The sequence below is a fragment of the Plecotus auritus genome (assembly GCF_963455305.1).
Source record: "Plecotus auritus genome assembly, chromosome: 3".
Taxonomy (NCBI): domain Eukaryota; kingdom Metazoa; phylum Chordata; class Mammalia; order Chiroptera; family Vespertilionidae; genus Plecotus; species Plecotus auritus.
In genome coordinates, this window is record NC_137772.1 from 158,035,663 (window position 1) to 158,060,463 (window position 24,801).

Here is a 24,801-nt window from a genome sequence, read left to right on the forward strand (position 1 = left end):
TGCTAACCATTTTTCTAGGTGCACGGATAAAACAATTAGATAAGGCAGAAAGGGTCTCATAAAGCACATTTTCCAGTGGGGAAACTGGCCAACAGCAAGTAAACCACAAGTAAATAATATAGTTTTAAGTCGTAATTAGCACTAGGAAGGAAGCCAACAAGGCACTGAAATGGAGATAATTGTCCCTATCTTAAGGCATTACTACAGCTTTGGCCTATTAGTTTTATTTTTTTAAGAGCCCTGGGAAAGAATAAAGTGGCCTCAAGTGGAAAGTTGTAGTCTCATCCCGAGAAAGACAGGTAACCCAATATAAAACTGGGCCCAACAATACACAGAAGGAGAAATCTCAGTAGCTAACATAAGAAAGAAATGCATAGCTTTATTGTCAGAGAAAGGCAAGTTAAAACAGTAAGATACCACTTTACCCCAATCAGATTGCAAAATGTAGAAAGTCTGGTAATGTCAGGTGTTGAGTATGTAGAGAAAGAGTAAGCCTCGTGCACTGCTGTTATGCGTTAGAACTGACCAACTCTCTGGCAGTATTCCATAAGAGTAAGGCTGGGGGTACCCTATGCCCTACTCCTGGTATGGGTCCCAGAGAAAACCTGCCACAGATTCACCCGGGGGCCTGTTACATAGTTGTGGTCGAGGAATCCACACTTGAGAAGGAGAAGGAAAAGACACAGGCCAAGGAATTCCATGCCTCAGACTATGAGCGGAAGTTCGTAATTCAAAGACATTTGAAACACATTCATAAAACAACACTAATAATATTCCAGAAAGCCCAGACATCTAAGGGTATATATGAAACACGTTAGAGTGGCTCCATGGCTGTGGAGGTTTGGGTGAAAGAGGAGATGAGGATAAGGGGTGGGCTGGGGAATGCCATAAAGTAAAAGAGCAGTAAAATGAGGATTGTCGTACGTTAGCTCTAAAGCTTCAGCAATAAAGACAAATCCTCTGGGGGGAGAATAAAAGGGATTTTGCACCTTGAGAGACACCACTCTTGTAGAAAGTTCCTATACTCTGTAGCTCTGCTCAGTGTGAGTAGCTGGAATGTGAGTTGGTGCACTGAACAGCGGAGGCAGAGCCTTGTACGTAGCCCACGTGCTTTGCAGGTGAAGTCCAAGCAAGCTATGTATGCTCACTGGGAGCAAGTGACTCTGACCTGGGCGTCAGGCTTCACAGATGGAGAGAAGTTAGCATTGGCCAGAAGGGAACTGAATTATACTTAAAGACTTTACTTCTTCACAGATGACTCGAACATATTCTCTTTGAAAACTCTGGCATAAATTCAGCTATTTTGTGAAATTACACGTCCTCGTCCATAGGCCTATCTGATTGACAAAGCATTGCCACCACCTGCTGACACCATATTCAAATTGCAGTTTTAAGTGTCTGAACAATGACTTCCTTTTCCAACATTTTATTATAAAAACTAGAGGCCAGGGGCATGGATTCATTCACTGGTGGGGTCCCTCAGCCTGGCCTGCGCCCTCTCGCAATCTGGGACCCCTCAGGGGATGTCGGACTGCAGTTTCGGCAAGAGCCCTGCAGGCCAGGCAGAGGGACCCCACCAGTGCATGAATTCTATGCGTTGAGCATCTGCCCCCTGGTGGTCAGTGCGCATCGTAGCTACCGGTTGAGTGGTCCAATGGTCAAATGGTCACTTAGGCTTTTATATACACAGATTATCCAGCATACAGAAAATTTTAAGAAAGTGTAAATACTCATATACCCACCAGCAGCCAGAGGGAGCACCTTTTTCTAATTACTAAAAGGACACGGCACACCCTCACCGTGGCCCTGAGTCTCACTAATTGAACCCGAGTGAGGTGGAGTCTTCAGATAAGGTGGTCAGGGGAGGTCCTGGTGCTGAGATACAGCTGATTAGTCTTTAGGATAGAGACACATAGCCCCGGCTTGTTTCCGCCTGGGCATGGTTTGCTCTTCAGGTGAAAAATGAGCCCGGCTGTCTGGAACAAGAATGCCTCCCCCTACTTTCCCAGAGTCTGCACTTGCCTTCTTAGGAATGGACTTGGGTTGTAGCCTCTCCTGGGGGAAGTGGGGAATGGCCCTTGGAACTCCTGTTGCTAATAATCCCAACTGTCCCCATTCAACTCAACTGGGAATGGGAAGATACTGGGCCAGGGGGAGAACTAATTATTTTACTGAACAATGAGAGTCATAAGGCGCCGGGCAGACATTATCTACATTGGAAACACAGAAATCTCCTCCCTGCGTGTTGTAGGGGAGGGTCACAACCAGACTGATATAGCTGCTATAGGACGAGTAACCCCAAGAGCCCCCGCCTTGGCAGCCTAGTGGCACACTCCGAAGGCTGTATCCTGAGATGACAGCTGTGCCTACGCTCTCTTCTCTCAGCCCAGGAAGCTTATGAAAATGGAAGAGTGAGGTGACTTTATTATATGAATACCACTGGATCTAGTTTATATTTTAAGTAAATATAAATGATTTAAGTAAATTATTTAAAAACTTCAGTGCTTACAAAAGTAAATTTCTCATGATACACCTCTCAAGTGAAGTGATAGTCCAGGTTTGAGAGAGACAAAAAAATTTATTTTATTGAAGACGTGATCCTGGGAAGCAGGAGGAAGGAACCTGGCTTCTGCCACTCAGCCCTCGCAGCCCAGGGCTGAGCAGGCCATCCAGATCCCATTATCTAAGTATTTGCTGTCTGAGAACTTGCAGATAGAAGACAATGGAAGGGCCTACCATGAAAATGCACCTTCCAATGCGGCCTGCTGACCAGCCGGGCTGGTGAAAGTGCCATCACCTGGAGGCCGGTGAGAAGTGCAGGACCTCAGGTCACACCCCCAATGCTGAATCAGAATATGCATTTTGGTAAGATCCCCCACGGACTCTTAGGTACTTTGAAATCGCTCAAACATCTCTCCCAATTACTATAAAATTCCCCTTGGACCCCTGAACAAGGCAAGAGGAGTGAATCCGCAAGCATGGTCACATTCCCTCAAAGGACAACGCTGTGAATATCTGAGAATGAAGACAGGCTCCTGGGGAAAATGATGTGGCTCATGAACATCTTTGTAAAATGACCCACTTTATGACTGTGCTGGGGAAGTCAAACACATACAATTTTGTTGGAAACTGTGCTAAAAAACAACACGGAACACTTCTGCCACTCTAAGGAGGAGCTCATTGTTTTAATGATAACTTCAATGATATGTGAGATAAGTCACTTTCGGGAGTTTTAGTTCCATTTCTCAAGACAAAGTCTAATCCAAGTGTCACTCTTTCTTGTGATTTCCTTGTTTTAAATGTATTTCCCCAGGGCCGGTTATATTCCTTTTTCTTTTTGCCTATGGGACTTGTTTTGGGTGCCCATGTCCCGTGTGGGATAATTGACACCAACTTACTCCCCAGCTAGAACAAGAATTCTTCCTACTCTCCTGTTTCCTGGGTGGATGTCACAGAAGGGGGTCCCCCTCGGGGTTATAGCTCTTCTAGACTCTAGAGGCAGGTATCTATTCAGTGGTTACCTTGTCGACCATGAGGAAGTTCTCCAGCGTCTCTCCGTTTTCACAGGTGACATCACCAACCTCTCTCACGGCTCTGGGCAGGATCTCTTGCACCTCCTGGGCAATCATTCCTAGACACAAAACACTCCAACAGGTTGAGTCAGGAAAAGACCTTTCTGGAGAAAATCCTCCCAGGCCTACATCAGAAAGGAACACTGACAGCCATGGGCCACAGGGGAAGTCTTGACAAATAGATGCTTATCCCTTCTCAGCTTTTGCTTTGATCTACAAGCATTTGAAGCAAAGAAGGAATTTTGAGCCATGCACCACTATAGGATTAAGTGGGAGTGCCGTTTTTGTTACTTTTCTTTGACACTCAGGGCCAAATGTTGGAAGGCATGAGTAAATACCTTAAAATTTCTTCACATAGAAGCAAGGGTGGGGCATTATCTTGGTTTGGGAGTTGGGGTGGGGGTTTGTTTGTTTGTTTTGTTTTGTTAGTTTGTTTTCTTATCCTGCAGAAGGACTTTGCCTCCTAATCCGTTCTTTAGGATTCCAGATTGGAGTATAAACACCACTTTGGCCCTTCTCTAATCTAGACCTGTCTACTATGCCATTTTCTCTCTCCATCCCAGTACTGCCCTCGAACAGTTTGAGCTGCCTTCTGCACCTCAACCCTCATCACATGAGCTAGAGGATGCCAGTGAAAAGAAACAACATATATAGTATTAAAAATATTCCACCCAGCCCTAGCCGGTGTGGCTCGTTGGATAGAGCGTCGGCCTGCGTTCGAAGGGTCCCAGGTTCGATTTCGGTCAAGGGCACATGCCTGGGTTGCGGGCTTGGTCCACCCTGCAGGAGGCAGCCGATCCATGATTCCCTCTCATCATTGATGTTTCTATCTCTCTCTTCCTCTCTGAAATCAATAAAAATATTAAAAAAAAATACTCCACCAATACTTTGGGGTGCAGGAAGGGGGTGGGTATTGAATAAAGACAACAGGAATTTCTTTAAGCTTTCCTGTTCTAGTGATTATGGGTTTCACAGAGGAAGAATTAGACCAACAGGGTATTTTCAAATGCCATAGCACACAACCTCCAGGTAAAGAATTTGGAATTAAGCCCGGCCAGTGTGGCTAAGTGGTTGAGCATCGACCTATAAGCCAGGAGGTCACGAATTGATTCCTGGTCAGGGCGCATGTCCCAGTTACGGGCTAGATCCCCAGTAGGGGGCATGCAGGAGGCAGCCAATCAATGATTCACATTATTGATGTTTCTATCTCTTTGAAATCAATAAAAATATATTAAAAAAAATAATTTGGAATTAAAATTTTAATAGGAGACAATCCAAAATTAAAAAGGGAACTTGTGTATGTACCTGTTTGATGGGCAGTGTTTATTCCCATTGCAGATGCGAACTCAGGTTTGTAGTCATATTCAACAATCCTCATTTGGGCTATTCTTCTCAGCTGTTCATTTGTGTCAACCTGATTGAATTAAAGAAGAGCAGATTTCACCCACTTAGATATTTGCTATTTAAATCAATGCCCAGAGTGACCCAGAGAGATTAGGCATGTTGAAAATTTGATTGCTTTTTCCTGTTGCTCAAATTATTTTAAGAGAAAGTTATATTACTCTCCTTGAAGAAGCCAAAGTTTCAGCTTCCATGTTAGTGACTTCTGTTCACCAATTTGTAAACTGAACCAGTTTTACTAGTATGTCTAAATTCTAGGACAAAAGCTCCCTCATTCACTGCTCCTGCCTTCTTCCCTCTGAGAGGCAAACCCTCCTTCTGAGAATGAGGTTGCTCACTTTGGAGAGAAACAATTGCTGAAGGATTGAGAAGTACCATTTCCAAATGAACACACAGCATAAATACCAAACAAATACAGGTCAACCTTGTATTTATAAATTGAAAATGCAATGTTTAGTTCAAGTAACAAACTTTGAGGTATGAATATATCCTCTATCATTTGCTTTTGATGATTTTGCTGGAGAAAATTTCTTCAGGGGGCAGATTGCAAACGCAGGTTGCCCACCAGCTGGACTCTCCTGACCCAGACTTCCCTCATGGAGATGGCTCCTCCCCAGACCTGCCTGTCAGTGTCAGTGTTTTCTGAGCTCACTGCTCTTGCAGGTTGTTAAAGGCATTCCCAATGGTCACTGCAAATTCCTCAAAAAAATTGCACTGGGTCCCAGCAAAATAATACCAATAAAAACAATGGAGATCATTTTTCCTAAAGCTAAATGTTTTTAATTCAAATCATTCCCCTTTGAAGGTTTTTATTTAATGAATTGATGGCATAACAAGATTGTTTTTTATTGACCTTGTTCAACAAGTAAAAAGTTGGCGGCCCTATGTGGGTCCCCGGTTTTCTTTTAGAATATAACTGGATTATGAAACCAGTGGTCTCTTGACAATCAAAATTATACTGTCTTGACATTCATCCATGTGTTGGAACAACCAAAATGCTTTGTTGTTGCTGCTACTGTTTTAAGAAAACCCTGTCATGACCCTCAGCTCCTCTGGACCCACTGTGCCTCCAATCTCACTCAAGTCTCTTCCCTAGTTGGGCTGATTGGGAAAGCCTGTGGCTCGGCACTTACCTAGCTAAATGGACAAGCTCTATCTACTTCAGGTATTTGTCAGGGAGTATAACTTTGAGCTCACTATTGTTTTAATAACTGTTCTTGGGAAAAACTTGATTCAATGTGTTCATTCATTGTTTTATTCGACTAACATTTACCAATCATCTTCCACATACCATGCACTACACTAAGTGCTGGGACTTCAAAACTGATTGCCCTTTCACCCGAAACTAATGCAAAATAATATTGAATGTAAACTGTCATTTAAAATAAAATTCAAAAAATTTTACGAGTTTGTGGTCTACACAGGAAGGCAGACTCATCAATATGGATTATATTACAACTGGAGGCCTGATGCACAAAATTCATGCAAGGGCCTTGGCCCCGGCCCCCCCCTGCCGCCACCGCAACTGGGGGCCTCTGACGCCTCTGCCGCGCAACCCCACCCCCCACCCCGTGGCTTTGTCTGGAAGGAAGGCCATCCAGAAGGACGTAGGGTCTAATTAGCATATTACGCTTTTATTATTTTAGATGTGGCATGCAGGGTGGTGATGGAATTATGAATGGAGAATCATGGCTGCTCCAAGCAAGTATCTAAGAATTCTCAGGGAGCTAAGGAGGGCTTCCTCCAGATGGTGAAGCCCAACCGGGACCTTGGTTCCTTCCAGTGCTCAGCCGTGTTCTGCTTCTTTCACTTCAGGACCTTTGCTCATAGCATTTTCCATGCCTCCACAGCAATTCCTCCCCTTCCCACCTCCTCCCCCAGCGTACACATCCCTTCACCAGAGAAGCAGTTTTTGACCCCCAAGACTAGGAAGTGTCCCGCTGCTTAAGTGCTAACGGCACCTGTCCTTTCCCTTGGTAGCACTAATCGAGTTATCACCAGACAGTGGTTGTATCACCCTTATTATCTGTCTTCTCGCTGGGCTATCCTCCTGAGGGCGAGGACAGATGAGGCCATTGATCCCCATTAGGTATCATCACCAAATCACCAATTTCCAGGTAGTAGGCACTCAACTAATCCTTGTTTAATAAATTAACTTTAAGATAGGAGTTAGCTGTGGGAAAATGTAGATAAGGGGCAACTAGAAAGGGGTGACTAAGACAGGGGTGCTGGAAGGAAGAACACCATGAGCCAAGTCCCAAGGCAGCAAGTCCCCGAAGTGATGTCTGCACAATCGCGGCAGAGTTTGACATTACTAGACCATAAAGATAAGGTCAGAGCAGGGAGGGCCTTGCAGACCATGCTGGGAAGGAGCAGTCACAATCTCATACGTCTGTCTCTGGGAGCTCCTTCATTCATTCAACAAGTATTTAATGAGTAGTGACTATGTGCCAGATGCTATTCCAGGCCCTGGAAGTTAAATGAGTGTTTCTTATCTGAAGTTCAAATTTTGATAAAAGTTCTTTTCCTCAGGGTAAGGCCAATGTCTTGTTCATTTCAGGAACTGCACAGTGCCTAGCAAAGTGTCTGATGTAATTGGCACACAGAGCTTCACTGCAGAAAAGAAGGAATGAAAGAACAGAGGTAGTGCAATGGCAGAGCAACCCTGACCATAACAGAATTGAAGATGGAGATCAATCAGGAGCCAGCCCGGCCTGGCCCTGTGCTAGCCAGGCCTCCCCAGTTCCCCACTCCCCACACCCTCGGGAGTCCCATCCTTGCTTTGCCCACTTTTTATTATCCCTGGGGTTCGTGCAAGAGTCCCCATGGCGACCACCTTCACTCAGGCTGTCCAGGCTACGTAAAGGGAAAAAGACCCCTGCTGCCTAAGGTGGATCCTTGGATGCGTTTTTCCCAAAGACATATTGCCACACTTAGCGATTAGGTATCAGACAGATTTTTGCCCAAAGAAAATTTTGAGGGTTGGCTTGGGGATCTAAAGACCTATAACAATGTTTCTCTAAGAAAACACTCTTCTGGTTTCTGGCTCAGACTTTCCAAAGCTAAATATAAACTGCCTGGGTTGCATGCTCCCTAGCTGTGCACTGGCTAGGGAGAACCCTAGAGGCAAGGGCTGTGCCCTGTTGGAATCCTCTTCCAGGAACCGTACACAGACCAGCACTTACGCCACACCTTGCTCATCACGTGTGTTGAGCAAGAAGGTAGAAACTGAATTATAGTGTCTGATTTGATCTTGCCCAAAGCAGTTTTAGAAAGTTTTGACCTCGAATGCAAATGGCCATCACTGTCATGCTGCCTCATGCCCAAGGTTTCTATGTCCTTAAGCCAGGAACTGCACCACGGAGAAGACATCTCAGCCTGTGGGAGGCCAGTGGGTTCAGGGAAAGAGATCTCATTGCAGGGCACTGGCCCTCAGCCGGGACGAGCAGTGGCCTCAGAGCTCAGGAACCACTGCATTTGCCTGTGGCCTGAGGAGAGACTGCATGTTTACCTTCCTCCGGCTCTTCACCCGGTTCTCTTTAACCAGCTAACTGCCAGTGCGGTGGAGAGAAAAACATTTTGAGCATTTCATCTTCATTGATTTTTTTTTTCCTGGCTTTTATTTTTGGGTCTTTTGCTGCCTGTTTCCAGCCTTCACTGCAGAATTTGACAGATGTATCCAACTTTCAACTTCCTCTTTTTTTTTTTTTTTTTGCATTGACTTTGAAGTTCTTCATGCCCCTTTGATTTTCAGCACACCGTTTCCACCCTAATTTTGTTCCCTTTCCAAGCCTCACTTGCTTGCCCTGTCTGTAATCACATCGGTAAGCACAATGCCACTGTCCAGGTGAGTTAAACTGCTCCTCTCAGACCAACCTCCTTTTCCCAGTGCTTCGGTGTCACGGGCTTCAATCACATCTGCTCCAGCTTCTCTGTGTCTTGGATACGCATCCAGGTGAGCACCAGAGGTCTCCTCCACCAGGACTCTGCAGAGAGCTCCTGTGCTTTACATCTGCAAGCAGCCTACGCTGCCTAGAAGGAGGAGGCCCAGGGCAAGGCAGCAGCCCATATTCGTTTTCCCTGTCACAGTGCTCGGTAACATGTTTTGCCAGAGCTCATCCAGTTGCCATGCAACCTGAAAGAATGAAGGATGCATGCCCCCAGTGTGCATGCAACCAGATCAACCAACGATCCCTTCCCAGCACATTTGGAAAAACAAAGTCAGGGAGAGGTGAAGATGAAGCCCACGCATGTGTCAGTACCATCATCAACATTACCACTCCCTCTCTTGTCTGTAATAAGTAGCCAATAGAACAGACAAGATTTCCAGAAATCTTGAAATAATTTAATATGAAATAATTTAATACATTATTATGAAATAATTTAATAAATAAATGACATATAATTTGCACCTTTAAAAAAATTTTTTTAAGCCCATGGGTAAAATGAAGATAAGCATTTCCTGCTGACTGGTGTGGCTCAGTGGTTGAGCATCGACCCATGAACCAGGAGGTCACGGCTCGATCCCCAGTGTGGGGCATGCAGGAGGCAGCCGAAAATCAATGATTCCCTCTCATCACTGATGTTTCTATCTCGCTCTCTCGCCATCCCTTCCTCTCTGAAATCAATAAAAAATATATTTAAAAGAAAAAAAAAGACAAGCATTTTTTGTTCACAGAAGAATAAACAGGCATAGAACGTCTCTGGGCCACATTTCCTGGGCCAGTGGGTGCCAGAATCGGGACTAAATTTCTCGCCTTCCCCCGGAGACTGGGCTAGGCCCCTCCGTGTTCCCTCATGCCGCTGAGAGCAGGAAGGGGAAACAGGAATGTCCCACTTGGAGCGAGGCTGGGGCGGCATTTCACTCTGTGGAGAAGGTTCCTAGAAGGAATTTGAGAAGCTCTAGGGAAGTTTGCTATTTTAAGACAATAAATTTTCTTCAAACCAAGGAGCGCCCTTTCAAGACGTTAGGTAACTAAAATTCCAGGGATGGCCTCGTGGCAGCAGCAGGGGGTGTGGGGGACTTTCCCCAACTGTCACCTTCCATTTCCATTTAGATAAGACCTGGCAGGGAATTGTATAGCCAATTGCAAGCGTGAGTTGGTGTGATCTGAAACACAGACAGTTTTCTCTCCCTAAAAGGAAAGGGCACACTATCTGGGGCTGGGATCTGAAAATGTCTGTGAGAACTTTCTAGCCCTAGGAGTTCCCATCCGGCTAGTAGGTCACGGCTCTTCTAACAGGAGCCGCAGCTCCACAATCAGCATGAAAGTCTACAGTTCCAGCCGTCCTCTGGAATCCCTTCGGCCAGGAGGACATTCCTTGCCTGGGTTAGAAAACCCAGCGCAGATTCGCACGGGGAAAGGAATGCAGTCTGGAAGAATGGCCAATGATTTACAGATTAAAGTCTCCTATTAACTGAAGAAGGGTACGGATAAGAGACTTAAAAACACCATTCTGCCACGGCCTCAGAAACGCTTACAGGAGAAGCAGTGTCCGTGAGAAGGCAGGGAAGTGGTTGAGGCAGTGATTGGGACACAGAATTAAACGGTGAAAAGATCTGGAATCAGGAGTAACCTGGCATCTTCATCCTAATCCCTGAGGTCTGTGGAGCAGCTGTGACTTTCCCCAAATGACTCAGTGCTTATCCCAGTGGGTGAAAACATATAGAGGACTCAGCGGGGCCAGGCAGAGAGGCACCGTTCCCACCTCACAGATGAAGACACTGAGCTTCCGCGAGGCTAAGGGTTTGTCCGGGGTCACGTTGTTGGGTGAGCCGAAAGTGGAGGAGCAGCCTCCTGACTTCTAGGCCTGATTTCCGATTTCCACAAGGCGGCTGCCTCTCCACCGAGGGAGACGGTCCTGACCCGGCTCTTGCACATCCCTGTCTTAGTCTTGCCCTTTCCAGTTCACCCAGACCCGGCACTGAGGGCTCAGCAGGAGGAGCTCCCTGGCTGCCCCTCGGAGAAAGCTGAGGAGTGGGGCGGACTGGCCAGCAGGGCCGGTGTCCGGACTCTGGGAGGAGGAACCTGGAGAGTCCAGGAGACGTATGGGCAGGAACTGGCCCGAGACAGTGCTCGGAGGATACACAGGGAGGTGGAGATCTGGGGATGGGAAGGAAAGGGCAGTTGACAATGCGTGGAAGGAAGGGCCAGGGCCTGTGGAAAATCAGCTGGAGACTTGCTGCGTGGGCAGCCAGCGCGATGCTGTCATCGCCCTCTGCTCCTGTCAGGTGAGGCCATCCTCTGGGGGAGGACTGCTTTGCAATTCCAGCAGGGATGCCTACCGGCTGCAGCACTCATCATTGTTAAGCAGTCGCATAGCACAGGCTACATGTAGAGATGCCCCCTGCAAGGCGTGTCAGAGGCCAGGAGCACCCGGCACACCTGACTCAGGTGTCAGAGGTGTCCAAGGCCGGCCCCGTGCTCACCTCCTGGATATTCTGCTTGGCCCGGCTGTCAGAGGGATGCATAATTGTCCCCATCACTTTCATGTTGCCACAGACAACCAGGGCTTCATCCGGTGCATCTGTGTTTATTCCCACTCGACCATGACAGACAACAGATTCTGGAACTTGTCCTCGCTGCCATAATGCATCACTGTCATTTTCAAATTGCCCAGGGTTAGAGGCCTGGAAAACATGCATAAATATGTTACCATTAAAGTCACAGTAGCAGAAACAGATGATCAGTTTATTCCTTATAGCAAAGGCAAACAATGTGTCTAAGTCTTTCATCTGAGACTCATATGTTGGATGGGACATTTTGACATATCCCTATAGCTGTGGCCCCAGGAGAGCCAGGGGCCCCCTAACTGCTCTGCCCGCCATGAGCAGGAGCTCAGTTAGCCATGGTTTGGAACATCCAGTCTCTATTGCATGCATCTGGAATCGACGATGTGTCAATTGTACTGGGAGAAAGATGAAGAAAAAAACTCACAAAGACTGTCTTTTCAAGGATAATAATAATGATCTTAAAACCAGAACATTACATCAGAAAATATTACAAGCTTATTAAAAATTTCAGATAAATAAAAAAAATCTTGAATTTAGCTAGCCCTTTTATAGTTTTAAAGCACTTTCATATTTATGATTTCATATGCAATTGACTAGCTCAGTGGTCGGCAAACTGTGGCTCGTGAGCCACACGAGGCTCTTTGGCCCCTTGAGTGTGGCTCTTTCACAAAATACCACGGCCTGGGCGAGTCTATTTTGAAGAAGTGGCGTTAGAAGACATTTAAGTTTAAAAATTTTGGCTCTCAAAAAAAATTTCAGTCGTTGTACTGTTGATATTTGGCTCTGTTGGTTAATGAGTTTGCCAACCACTGGACTAGCTAATGACAATACAAATATATTTAATACACCTCAACTATCCTATCTAATAAAAGAGTAATATGCAGATTGACCATCACTCCAACACACAAGATGGCTGCCCCCATGTGGTCAAAGATCCTGTCCCCATGTGGACACAAGATGGCTGCCACAAGATGGCCAGCAAGGGAGGGCAGTTGGGAGGGACCAGGCCTGCAAGGGAGGGCAGTTGTGGGCGATCAAGCCTGGAGGGGAGGGCAGTTAGGGGTGACCAAGCCGGCAGAGGAGGGAAGTTGGGGGCAACTAGGCCTGCAGGGAAAGGCAGTTGGGAGGGACCCAGGCCTGCAGGGGAGGGCAGTTGTGGGGGACCAGGCCTACAGGGGAGGGCAGTTGGGGGGGACCAGGCCTGCAGGGGAGGGCAGTTAGGGGTGACCAGGCCTGTAGGGGAGGGCAGTTAGGGGTGACCAGGCCTGCAGGGGAGGGCAGTTAGGGGCAAACAGGCTGGCAGGGGAGCAGTTAGGCATCAATCAGGCTGGCAGGGTAGTGGTTAGGGGGTGATCAGGCTGGCAGGCAGAAGCAGTTAGGGGCAATCAGGAAGGCAGGCAGGCGAGCAGTTGGGAGCCAGCAGTCCTGGATTGTGATAGGGATGTATGACTGCCCGTTTAGGTCCGATCCCACTGAGATCGGGCCTAAACAGGCAGTCGGACATCCCTTGAGGGGTCCCAGATTGGAGAGGGTGCAGATTGGGCTGAGGGACAGCCCCCTCCCCCGTGCACAAATTTCATGCACCGGGCCTCTAGTCCCCTAAATAATATCGAAGGAAGAATAATAGCTACATTTGTCGTGTAAATCCAAACCCCAATTCTATGAGACATGTACCATTATCCTCATTTTACTGATACTGGGACTCTGAGAGGATAAAAAGAAATGCCTGAGGCCACAAAGCTAACAAGTTCCAGAGCTGGACTTATACTTCCTTTGATTGTTAAATAATGACTTTAACTTGGCCTTTTTATGCTGTTGTCTAGAAGTAGTAGCCCTGGTTGAATGTGGTCTTCAAAGAAAATCCAAGTGAAACTTTAGACAAAGTTCTGAAGATTTTACTCTTAAATAAAATTCTTCGTTGAAAAATTTCCCAGTGTATTGCCTTCCCCCTTGCCCAGTTCCCTGTAGCCAGTGAATATATTTCCAAACATCTTTAAGTAGAGATCTCTGAATCGTTCAAAATCTTCACAACGAAATTTATTTGCTTTTGAAATTATGACCTATCCTTCTAAATCTGGCTTTTGTGTGTTTGAGGCAGGTTGTCAGAAATTCAGACAAAACAGTAGGGACCCTGATCATCAGCACAAATGCAAAGTCTTCACTTTGTGCCTTTCTGGCGGTCTACGGGAGACATTGCAAAGTCAGCACTTGAGCATGCGCAGATTATTTCTGAAGAATATCCGAGAAACCAAAAACAATGGTTTCTTCAAGGATGGGGGCTGGGAGACGTAGAGACTGGGGTGGAGGGAGATTTGCTGTTCACTACATGCTTTTGGTATGATTTGAATGCTTTTACCATATGCACATGTTACCAATTTAAAAATAAATAATTACAAGAAACCACAAGGTGTAGTGCTTTGTTTGGGTTCAGGTAAAGAACTTTTAGGTGTCTTCAACTTCCTGTTTCATCTTACCTGACTAACCTCTGACTCAACCGTTGATACTTGATAGACAACAGCAGTGAAAGAATATAAAGTAGCAACGTTGAAGATTATTTTGTGTGAATTCACTCAAACAAAGAGCCTTTCTGCAAAATCCCTAGAGCCCCCTTGGCTGTGAATGGCAAATTGGCTTTGACTCAAATCCTTTTAGAGCAAGCAATCGACTAAATCCAAAGGTATCCCATACAAAATGTTGATGTGTTTTTGCTCTACTCAGAACATAATGAGCCAGCCACTTCAAGGAAGCAGACTAGAACAGTGATGGATTTTTGTTTTCTTAATGAGCTTTGGGATAATTATTATCATGTTGGTAACTGTTACTGGAACAGCAGATATAGTAGGTTTAATTTTTTGGGACTGTTACAACAATCTCACTTGGCTTTCATTGGATGAAGACTCAAACCCCTAAAATATGGTCAGATTATTTTGGAAGGGCCAGAGAAAACCATCAATTGAACTGGTGACCTCTTGGTTCATGAGTCAATGCTCAACCACTGAGTCACACCAGCCGGACTTATATGTTCTAAATATAGAACCTTAAGGAGGAGTCCTCATCCCTAATGGAAATCTATATATATAAAAGGCTAATATGCAAAGTGTCCCCTTGGGAGTTTGACCAGGAGAATGGGAGTTTGATCGCTTGCTATGACATACGCTAGCCATCAGGGGGCAGCATGGATCATGGCAGGTGACCAGCGGTGGAGGTAGGGCACAGAGGGAGCGAGGGAGGGGGAAGGCAGGGAGGCAGGGAGGTGGGAACCTGATCTGCCCTGATTGGCCCTGATCGCCAGCCAGGCCTAGGGACCCCACCCGTGCACGAATTTCATGCACCAGGCCTCTAGTGTTATTATAAAGTCTGTGAACTTGTTTTCTGGCATCCAGAATCTTAATGTGTCAAAGCAAACTATAATGGAATCATAGAAAAATGTGCTGTAATTATGAAGCTATATTCACATGTGGCTTAGTAGTGGATGATTGTATCAAATACCAAAATGAATTAAAGTTTCTAAAATGCTGTCATTATTTATCCCACAGCCTCATATATTTAGGAAAGAACTGAACTTTTAGTCTGTTATGACACAAACTGGCTGTGTGACCTTGGGGCAGTCACTTAACCTCTCTGTACCAGGTTTCTCCTCTGAAGAATAAAAAAATAATGTCTTTTTAAAATTTTTTAAAATCTTCACCCAAGGACATGCTCAGAGAGAGAGAAAGGATGAGAAAGAGGGAGAGAAGGAGAGAAACATCTATTGGTTGCCTTCCATATGCTCCCTGAGTGGGGATCAAACCTACAACTCAGGCTTATGCCCTGACCAGGAATGAAACCAGCAACCCTTTGGTACACAGACAACGCTCAACCAACTGAGTCACTCTGGCCAGGCAATGATGTCTTCTTTAGAGATCTCACAGGGTTGTGAACATTTATTGAAATCATGTATACACCAACACTGCAAAAATAAGGGTAAACAGTCTCGAATTTATCCTCAACACACTCTTCTGTGGATAGCAACCACTATCCAACATATAATTGATTAATCTGCTGTCCTCAGCCACAGACCTGCAGAGTTGCATAATTGAGGGCAAGGGGGGAAAATTCCACATACAAAGAATACCATGTAAATGGTGCCCCCTGCGGGTGCTTGGAATAGGAAACAGCAATTAATGGCAATTGGAGGCTTGCTTTAAGGTTGGAATGGAAAGTTGGAATTTCTCTGCTTTACCATTGTTTGGGCTTCTAAAGCCATAGCTGAAGAGCATAATAGGAGTGCTTGAGCTGAGGAAGGCAACTCATAAGAAAGCAATATTTGTATCTTTTGAAAGGGCTATGGAAAATGGGTCTCAAAATGCTCTCTACTCATGCTACTCCAAGTGTGGTCCCCAGGCCGGCAGGGGAAAGAAATGCATATTCTTGGGCATCTCCAACCTATTGAATCAAAAACTGTGGGGATGGGACCCAGGTGTCCGCCACATCTTTGAAAGACAGACATAAGTAATCATCCCTCCAGCCAGCTACACATCAGTGAAGCAGGTTGAACGGTGCATTTTAGAAGAAATGTGGAACCGAAGGAAAGCCTCGTCACTTACAAGGAGAATCTGAAGGAACTTGACTGGGGAATGCTCCCAAAACAGGCATCTGGGATATAACTCTGTTCTTTGGAGCAGACCTTAATTTTCATTAAACTGGTCAATTTACACTCTGGGGTCATAATCTATTTCTAAAGCTGTTTTGATTGACAACCCGGAAGACCAATGACTGAGTCAGTATAGTTTGGGTGTCATCTCACCATTCTCTCTCCAAGGACAATTCTGACAAGTTTGGTTTCCTGAACCCTCCTGGAGGCCCAAACTCTCACCTATTCCAACCCTCTTACAGTCCCCCTTACATGAATCTCTGCTATGGGGAGGAATGATTCTTAGGCCCCCAAATGAATCTGAATTTGCTAAATGCAATTCCCAGTTCTCCATTTAATGTGGTCAGGTCTTGTAACATCTTTAATTGTCAAAATTTTCTTCCTTCATCCTGGAGCTCAAATTAACAGAGCCAGGTCACATCCTAAGAGGGCACATTTGGTTTTTTTGTAGAATGCAGGCTGCTCTGCTCTCTGGCCAACTCGTGATGCATATACCTGTATGGAGCCTTCTAGAATCTCAGTGGCAGGACCTGTGTCCTGTGGACATTTCTAATACTCACTGATTCAGAAAATATCGCCATTTCTGAAATTGTTTTTCTCTTGGTTGGCATAAATATTACACAAATAGATCCAAAAGTCTACATTCATTTTCACTTCTGCATTTTGGGGTTAGAACGGACAAAAATATCAGTAATATATTTCTATTTTGGGATGGGGAGGTTTTGTGTTATTACCATTATTCGTCTCATGTTTGTTGGGGTAACCCTTGTTTTACTCAGCACACTTATAGAATAGGTTGTTCTCTTTAACCAAAAATTATGGCTAGAAGAAAGCAATCAAATTTGGAGTGTAATCATATCTTTTCTTCTATTTTGTTCATATTATTTATGGCAATCATTTTTAAAAAATATTTTTATTGATTTGAGAGAGGAAGGGAGAGGCAGAGAGAGATTAGAAACATCAATGATGAAAATCATTGATCGGCTGCCTCCTGCACACCCCCTACTGGATACTGAGCCTCCTGCAAGCCCCTCCTGCATGCCCCCTGTTCTCTGAGCAGGAATGGAATCATGACCTCCTGATTCATAAGTCGATGCTCAACCACTGGGCAACCCAGGCCAGGCTAGTGCAATCATTTTTTTTTAATTCAGTGAATGACATGACACCCATATACTGAGTACATATTTAATGCTTTTAGTATTCATACAGAATGTGAATTACAAAAAGTTTTCAACTTCTCAAAGTCATCCTTATGAGTTAAACTATCATATTGCTTTGGATATGAGGAGGCACCAGTCAGCAGGGTTTGGGTAACAGCATGTTGGACAGAGGAGTTCCGTCTCGGATTGCTGCCGTGTGGACTTGCGCAGCAGCCAGGAGACATCTTTACAGGAGCTGCCAGCAGGAAATGGAGGAGCCTCGACACCAGGTACATTTTTCAAAGTATGTAAGTGACTGGCAGACTGCCAGATTCAAATATGAGCTATATGGCTCAGAGCAGCACTTTCATGATATCTAGTCTCTGCTACCTCTCAATTTATTCCTCCCTATGAGAAATCAGAAACAATAAACAACCTAGTTTCCAGACTTTATTTCAAATCAGATTTGTTATTGCTGCAAAGCAAGCCCAGATACATCAAGTGAGGTGTCGAGGACCACCCTGAAAGCTGCGGAGGGGGCACAGGAACCTCTGTCCTTGGCTCTTGAGCAGGGGAGGGCCTCACCTGCCTTTCCCGGGAGGATCCTCACTTGACACCTGGCCTGGGGCGTGCACACAGGTGGGTGCACAGCCCAGCCCTCACCTCGGGACATCAGGGTTTTACCTCATTCCCATCATTACTCCACCTCCATGAAGACTTGGAGATTTAGTTTAAGGATTTCTACTAAAAGGTGGCTTACTATTTTTAACTGACTGAAAGGATTACACAGAGGGCCCTTTGTTTCAGAATAGCTCAAGGTGAGCAAGGAAAGACTCAATTCCCCAAGTGGGCAGAACTTGCCCCCAGATCTAAGGCTAACAACCGCCTGTGTGGGCGTGTCCATGGTGAGCGTTTTTCCTGATTGGAGTTCTCCAGTCTTCCCTGTGTCACTTCAAAGAGCCATGACAGCGCCCCTTCCCAGGGCTGCCATGCCCCTGGTTACCTGTTCCCTCATGGCCCTGGCACCCTCAGCAGTGGACAGCTTGGCCTCACAGCTGCAGCTGCAGCTGCCAACAGCTTTCTGTTCTCCTCGCTGCCAAGACTCTGTCCACAGCTGTGACCAATCAGTCATCCAGCAAACCATACTGAACCATTCCTATGTGCTAGGCAGGGGCCCAGATGCCCCTGGGTCACCCATCACATTAGGGCATGAAATGCCTTCCTGTCACTTTCTGTGCCCTGTGGGCTTTGGGGTCAGAGAGAACTGGGTTGTTAACGGGCTCCATCATTTATAAGCTGTGTAAGTTTCTGACCCTCTTGTTCCTCCATTCCTCTGGGTGTAAATGTTGTAATACAAATGGCCCTGGCCACTGTGGTTCAGTTGGTTGGAGCATCGTTCCATACACCAAGAGGATTGGGGTTTGATTCCTGGTCAGGACACATACCCAGGTTGCGGGTTCAATCCCTGGTTGGGGTGCATGTGGGAGGCAACCACCCCAACCTCTCTCTCTCTCTCTCTCTCTCTCTCTCTCTCTCTCTCCCTCCCTCCCTTCCTCTCTCTAAGCCAATTATATCAATTTAATCCTTGGGTGAAGATTAACAAAATAAAGAATGTGATACAAAAGTAAAACAATATACACTGAGGTCAGATCTAAATAACTTAGCCCAGTGTGGTTTCTCAGCTGCAGCACTACTGGCCTTTTAGGAGGGTCATTCTTTGTTGTGGGGGTTGTCCTGTGCATTGTAAAGTGCTGAGCAGCCTCCCCGACCTTTACACATTAGATACCAGCACCCCTGACCTGTGGTAACCAAGAATGTTTGCGGACATTGCCAAGTGACCCTTGATTGAGAATCACTACGTAAAAACTGAAATAACAGCATCTGCTATTACTATCCTCAAGAAAAGCATGTGGGATCCAGAAAAGTCAAAGAACGGAGCTTACCCTTACAATGATCCTTTCAGAGATGTGGGCAGACAACAGATGGAACTGGTCCTGGTTAGCAGCATACAGTCCAACCACCAACATGAAGTATCTAACTCAGAAACAGCAGACCAATGCCAACACATCAGGGAACGGAGTCATAATTTGTGCAATCAAATACCACCCCACAGTTAGTCAACAGCGAATGTGCCTAGACGGGTTTATGCATTAAAGTTTGCACGTGTAAAGATTTTACTCCTCAGCTCTAAGTTGCCCCTCCGGTGAAATGAGAGAGCATTTGGTTTACTCGCTATTGTTCTGGGCCCACCTGTTGCCCAGTTTGAGGTATCTGTGTGCTGTGCAGCCTTCCCTGGGGAGACATCCGCTGGGGGCCTGGCTCAGCCCATGTGTGCTGACCTGGCACAGGCCGCATTCCCAGGCCCTCAGCAAGCACTGCTCACAAACACGTGCACAACAGGAAGTCACGTTAGAGGTCTCTTTGTCCAGAGTCACCCAGGCCACATGTCCTAGGCCTCAATGGAGGGTGACTCAACAGGGTCTGCTCAGCCACAGCGGACCCTTCCCATCCTCAGATGGTTTTTGGCCATGTACCCTGTATCTTCCACACCCTCCAGCCATGACTTTCGTCAAAGATCTGGACCCTCCCCTCCGATTGCTCCCAATGGCAGTTTCATCAGTTATTTCAGTTGTTTCTTCATCTATACCACTGATGAGACATTTTTAAGATCAGACCATTTCTTGAAAGTCAAAATGAAAACTATCCCAATCAGAGAAGCTTTTGCTTTAATACCTGCATGAAAATACTTCACTAATTTCCTCTGTAACACTCTACAAATTCTCTAATCCCTAGAGAATGGGCCCTCCTTTGTATCTAAAGTAAATCAGGAATAGTAATAATTGTTGTTATTATTATTATTATTATTAGCTATCATCTACTGAGTGCTCAATGAGTCATGAATAGGCTAAGCAGTTTATCTACATTTTTTCACTTAGATCCCATGAACAACCCTATTGGAGTAGAATATGGTTGTTTTCCCCATTTTACAGAATAGGAAAGTGAGTCTCAAAGAGGTTATGTGCTCAAGGTCACCCAGCTAGTAAATGGCAGTATCATATATTCAAATTCAATTTTTTCCAACTCTAAGACCTATATTCTAAGACCAGTGGTTCTCAAACTTGAGAATATATCAGAGTCCCCTGGAGGGCTTGTTAAAACACAAATTGTTGGGCCTCACCCCCAGAGTTTTTTATTCAGTCTGTCTTTGGTAAAGCCTGAGAACTTGCATTTTTAATAAGTGTTAAGGTTGTATTATCTCTGATAGTCCTGAGACCACACTATGAGAACCATAGGTCTAAATTATCAGTGCAAATGTATTTTATTTTCTTAATCAAAAAAGACTATAGCAAAGCTTCAGGATTCAGAGCATCATATTAGTGACCAGCACACAGGTTTGAGAAATGCAGTCAGTCCTCGGCGCTCAGATGACAATGAGACATGAATGTATGGTCACCCCAGAGAATCATGGAGGGAACCAAGGCCAGCAGGTTTGGGCGGGGCTGGGTGGGAGAGTGGGCATTGTGGGGGTGAGGATGGCAGAAGAAAGATGGCTAACAGTAAGGGAGATGTGCTAATAAACTGAGTCAGAGAAGGGAGGGAAATGGTTGAGGGAGGCCCAGTTTTCAGGCTAATAGGGCCCAGTGGGACAGAGAGGCCCTGGAGGGCTCTGCCTGGTACCTCTGCTCAGGATTCGGTTTCCCCTTCTTTCTCATGTTATTTGCTGTGGTTTCACTGAAGTGTAGTCGGCCCAACGTTACTTTGGTGACTTGGTTGGCCAGTAGGTCAATTCTAAAACAAACAGCAGAAATACCAAGAGAGTGTAAAAGAACATAGAGTCTTGGAGCATATGTAACCATTCTGAGATTCTCATGTTCGGTCCCCGGTTCCTGTCACACTGGGAAGGACAATTTATTCTAGTTGCTGATTTTTAATAAACTACCCATAGCATGGCCAGGAATGGGGGCCAGGGAAGTCCACAGAATAACTCTTGAATGGAAATGCTCACTCGGCAGGAGCTCAAACCCAGAGTGTCTGACTCATGGGGCTGTACGCTCTCTAGACCACATGTGGGTTCTTTTACCTCCACGATGAGGAGAAAGACATATTTTATTCATGCCTCTATAGCATCACTTCATGACTGAGCAATTTCTCTAGGTTCCTTGTGAATGCCATCACAGCTCCTTTACGTATCTGCCCTGTCCAGGCCTGGTTGTGGGAGACTGTTTGCTCCTAAGGAAACCATACACAGCCTCGGGGGAGGACCAGATGCTCCAGGCAAGTTTAGAGCTGTGTTTGTGCAGGAGGCTCCTGCTTGAGCATCAGGTCTGCCCCAGCTAAGGGGCCATCTTCTTCCCACCCCCAACGGGATTAACTCAGGGTCAAAACACTGAGAGTTCTCAACTGTATCCCAGCCAAGTCCGTTGAAAAGCAAATCCCACTCCAAAGTGATTCTATTGGGGACTCTCTCTTTGGACCACCGTATTGTTTTATAGAATCCCAATCCTGAATGCTTTCTATTTTGGAACCCATTAAGCAATCTATCAACATATCTTTAAAAAATAAGAAAAAAATGTATTGTAAGCACAGGATGGATCCAGAGCCTTGAAATTAATTCTATCATCATCATCATCATCATACCGATTTAAATTAAAAATTAAAAGATGTAACAGTAATTTATCTCAAGAAACCAAGTTTGTTAGCAAGGTTGTCAGTAGCAAATGATTATAAAAATAACAATGATATAAAAATGGAGCTTTTTATAAGAAACTGTTTGCAATTATGTCAGTGCATTTTACCTACTTTGTTTTTTATAGCATATGTTCAAAACATTAGCATATTATCATTTAGTTTTTACAGTAGGATTTACTTAAAATAAGCAAAATAAATTGGGCAATAGGTCTTCTTCCCTAAACATTCCCAAAGGAATTCAGAAAAGAAATTCTTACCTAACAGGATTGAAAATCTTTTTGCTCCGATCAGCTTGGGACTGTTCAATAGCAATTATTTGATTGGTGGCTTCCACCTGTGGAGAACAACGTAAAGTAAATTAATCATTTAGAAAATTAATTCATTAATAAAAATGTTCATTAGTAAATAATATTCAAGTACTTTAAAAGTTTTCCAAGGTGTTCGTTTAGGAACTGGGCAGAAGAGACATATAAGACATGGCTCTGACCTTAAAGCAGTGTGCTGCTATTGGTGAGGAAAACAGATACCTGTGACACTACACAGTGAAAACACAAGACCACAGAGCATTTCAGGTACACAGTGAGTACAGGCTGAGCTAGTAGGAACATCAGTTCCAAGACACAGGAGCAACCAGCTCAAATGATGCATTCATTCATTCATTCATTCCGTAAATACTTGTTGAGCACCTACTATGCATCAGGGATTGCTCAAAGCATTAGAAATGCAAACTTGACCAAATTAACAGAAATCCTTGTTCTTGCAGAGCTTACATTCTTTAAAAAAAAATACATTTTTATTGATTTCAGAGAGTAAGAGAGGTAGAAACATCAATGATAAAAGAATTATCGATTGGCTGCCTCCTGCATGCCCCTTCCTGGGGATGGAGCCTGCAATCCGAGGAGTGCCCTGACTAGGAATTGAACAGTGATCTCCTAGTTCATACGTCGACACTCAACCACATAGCCACACCAGCCGTGTGCAGACCTTACATTCTAATAAGAAAAAACAATGATAGCCCTGGCCAGTGTTTCCCAATGATTAGAGCATCTTCCCATGTATCCAAGGGTCTCAGATTTGATTCCCAGTCAGAGCACATACTAGTACCCAGGTTTCCGCCCGATCCCAAACCAGGGCACATATGGTAGGCAACTGATTGATGTTTCTCTTTCTCCCTCTCCCTTTTCTCTCTCTAGAATCAATTTTTTTAAATGATAAAAATAAATAAAATATCGGAAATGACATTTATTTGTTACTTGCTACAAACTCCTGTTATTATTAGTGAATATTGGCAACGATGTGTTGAGATCAGCCCTGTCATCTATGGCTTGTGGGTATTTGCACAGTAACAGTCTTTCTGAAAAGCCATTGGGCAACCTACATCAAGAGTTTTAATAATGTTCATATTTTTGATGTGTAAATTCCTCTGCTGGAATTCATTCTCATGCAAAGATGGGTATATGCAGATGTTAACTGCAGTTTTATGAACAAGAACAAAAAATTACAAGTAAAACTTACAATAATATAGGAATTCCTATGGTACATCTATACAATAGAAATTGATATCATCTTTATAAATAATAGATGATAAAGTCTTTAATATCATATAGTGTTATTTTTACAATATATTAACAATATGAACTTAATTTTAATAATGGAAAAATTAAGCTACTAAATAGTAGGTCCAAATATGAATGAATCTTTTCTCTTCATATTTTTTTTTGTGTTCCAAAATTTTCACAATAAATTTATTACTTCCAAAATCAGAAAAGTATGGTTGTTGTTGTTTGTTTTTATTTTGTTCTCTTTGGTTTGGTTTGGTTAAGAGCTCAGTTTGAAGAAAGCAGTCTAGCTCCAGTTTGGGAGGCTAAGTCCAGGTTAATGATCAGAATAAAATATGTGGACAATAGCTACTCCTCCCATTAAGGCACTGGATCTGAGGTAATAACTTAATAGACGCATTGACCAATCAGAAGTCATTCTGCCTGCATCCTAAACCCAGCTCTACCATGTATTATCTTGGGTGAATTGTGTAACATACTGGGTCTCAGTCTCCCCTCTCTGTAACTGGAAAAGAGAAGGTCTTGACTACCTTAGTGGTTCCTTGTTTAAATCAGGGACCTCTGAGAATTTCTTGAAAACTTTGAATCTACTCCATATAAAAATGAACCAGCATAAGAAAAATACAAAATAATTAAGAATACATTTAGTGCCCGGCCAATGTGGCTCAGCAGTTGAGCATCGACCCAGGAACCAAGAGGTCACTTGTTTGATTCCCAGTCAGGCCACATGCCCAGGTTGCAGGCTAGCTCCCCCGTAGGGGGTGTGCAGGATACATCCGATCGATGACGTTCTCTCTCATCGATGTTTCTATCTCTCTATGCCTCTCCCTTCCTCTCTCTCTCTACAAATCAATAAAAACATTTATTTTAAAAAAGAATACATTTAGGAGAAGAAGTGCAAGATTTATACACTGAAAAGTGCAAAGCTGCAGTATCTGAGTCCAGGGTTACGAAATTGGCAGCTTCCGCTTCCTATGTCCTGGAATATTTATTCTTAGAACCCATCCACCATGCTGTGAGGAAGCACAAGCTATCCTATAGAGAGGTCGCATAGAGATGAGCCATGGCCTCCCAGCCACTGTCCCTTTGAGCTCCTGGCTGATGGCCAGCACAAACTTGACAGACATGTAAGTGAGCCATCTTGCAAACTGGATCCAGGCCCGGTTGAACTGCCCCAGCTAATGACTCCTGAACAGAGATGAGCTATCAGAGCAAAGCCCTAACCAAGTTTTAGATTGTGACCCACATAAGTGATGTTCAGTATTTTAAGTTGCTGAGTTTTGAGGTAGTTTGT

At 44.7% G+C, this 24,801-nt stretch overlaps 1 protein-coding gene across 1 annotated transcript in view; it reads right to left on the reverse strand.

The window, feature by feature from the left end:
• MYRFL (myelin regulatory factor like) overlaps positions 1 to 24,801 on the reverse strand; it is a gene marked incomplete at its 5' end in the record, with an annotated part of 120,790 nt that overhangs the window by 37,830 nt on the left and 58,159 nt on the right. The window contains 6 exons of the mRNA XM_080662859.1: positions 3,522 to 3,631; positions 4,878 to 4,986; positions 11,404 to 11,604; positions 19,203 to 19,293; positions 20,938 to 21,048; positions 22,206 to 22,282. Of these exons, the coding sequence (XP_080518985.1) occupies positions 3,522 to 3,631; positions 4,878 to 4,986; positions 11,404 to 11,604; positions 19,203 to 19,293; positions 20,938 to 21,048; positions 22,206 to 22,282 (699 nt within the window). The remainder of the gene's footprint in view (positions 1 to 3,521; positions 3,632 to 4,877; positions 4,987 to 11,403; positions 11,605 to 19,202; positions 19,294 to 20,937; positions 21,049 to 22,205; positions 22,283 to 24,801) is intronic.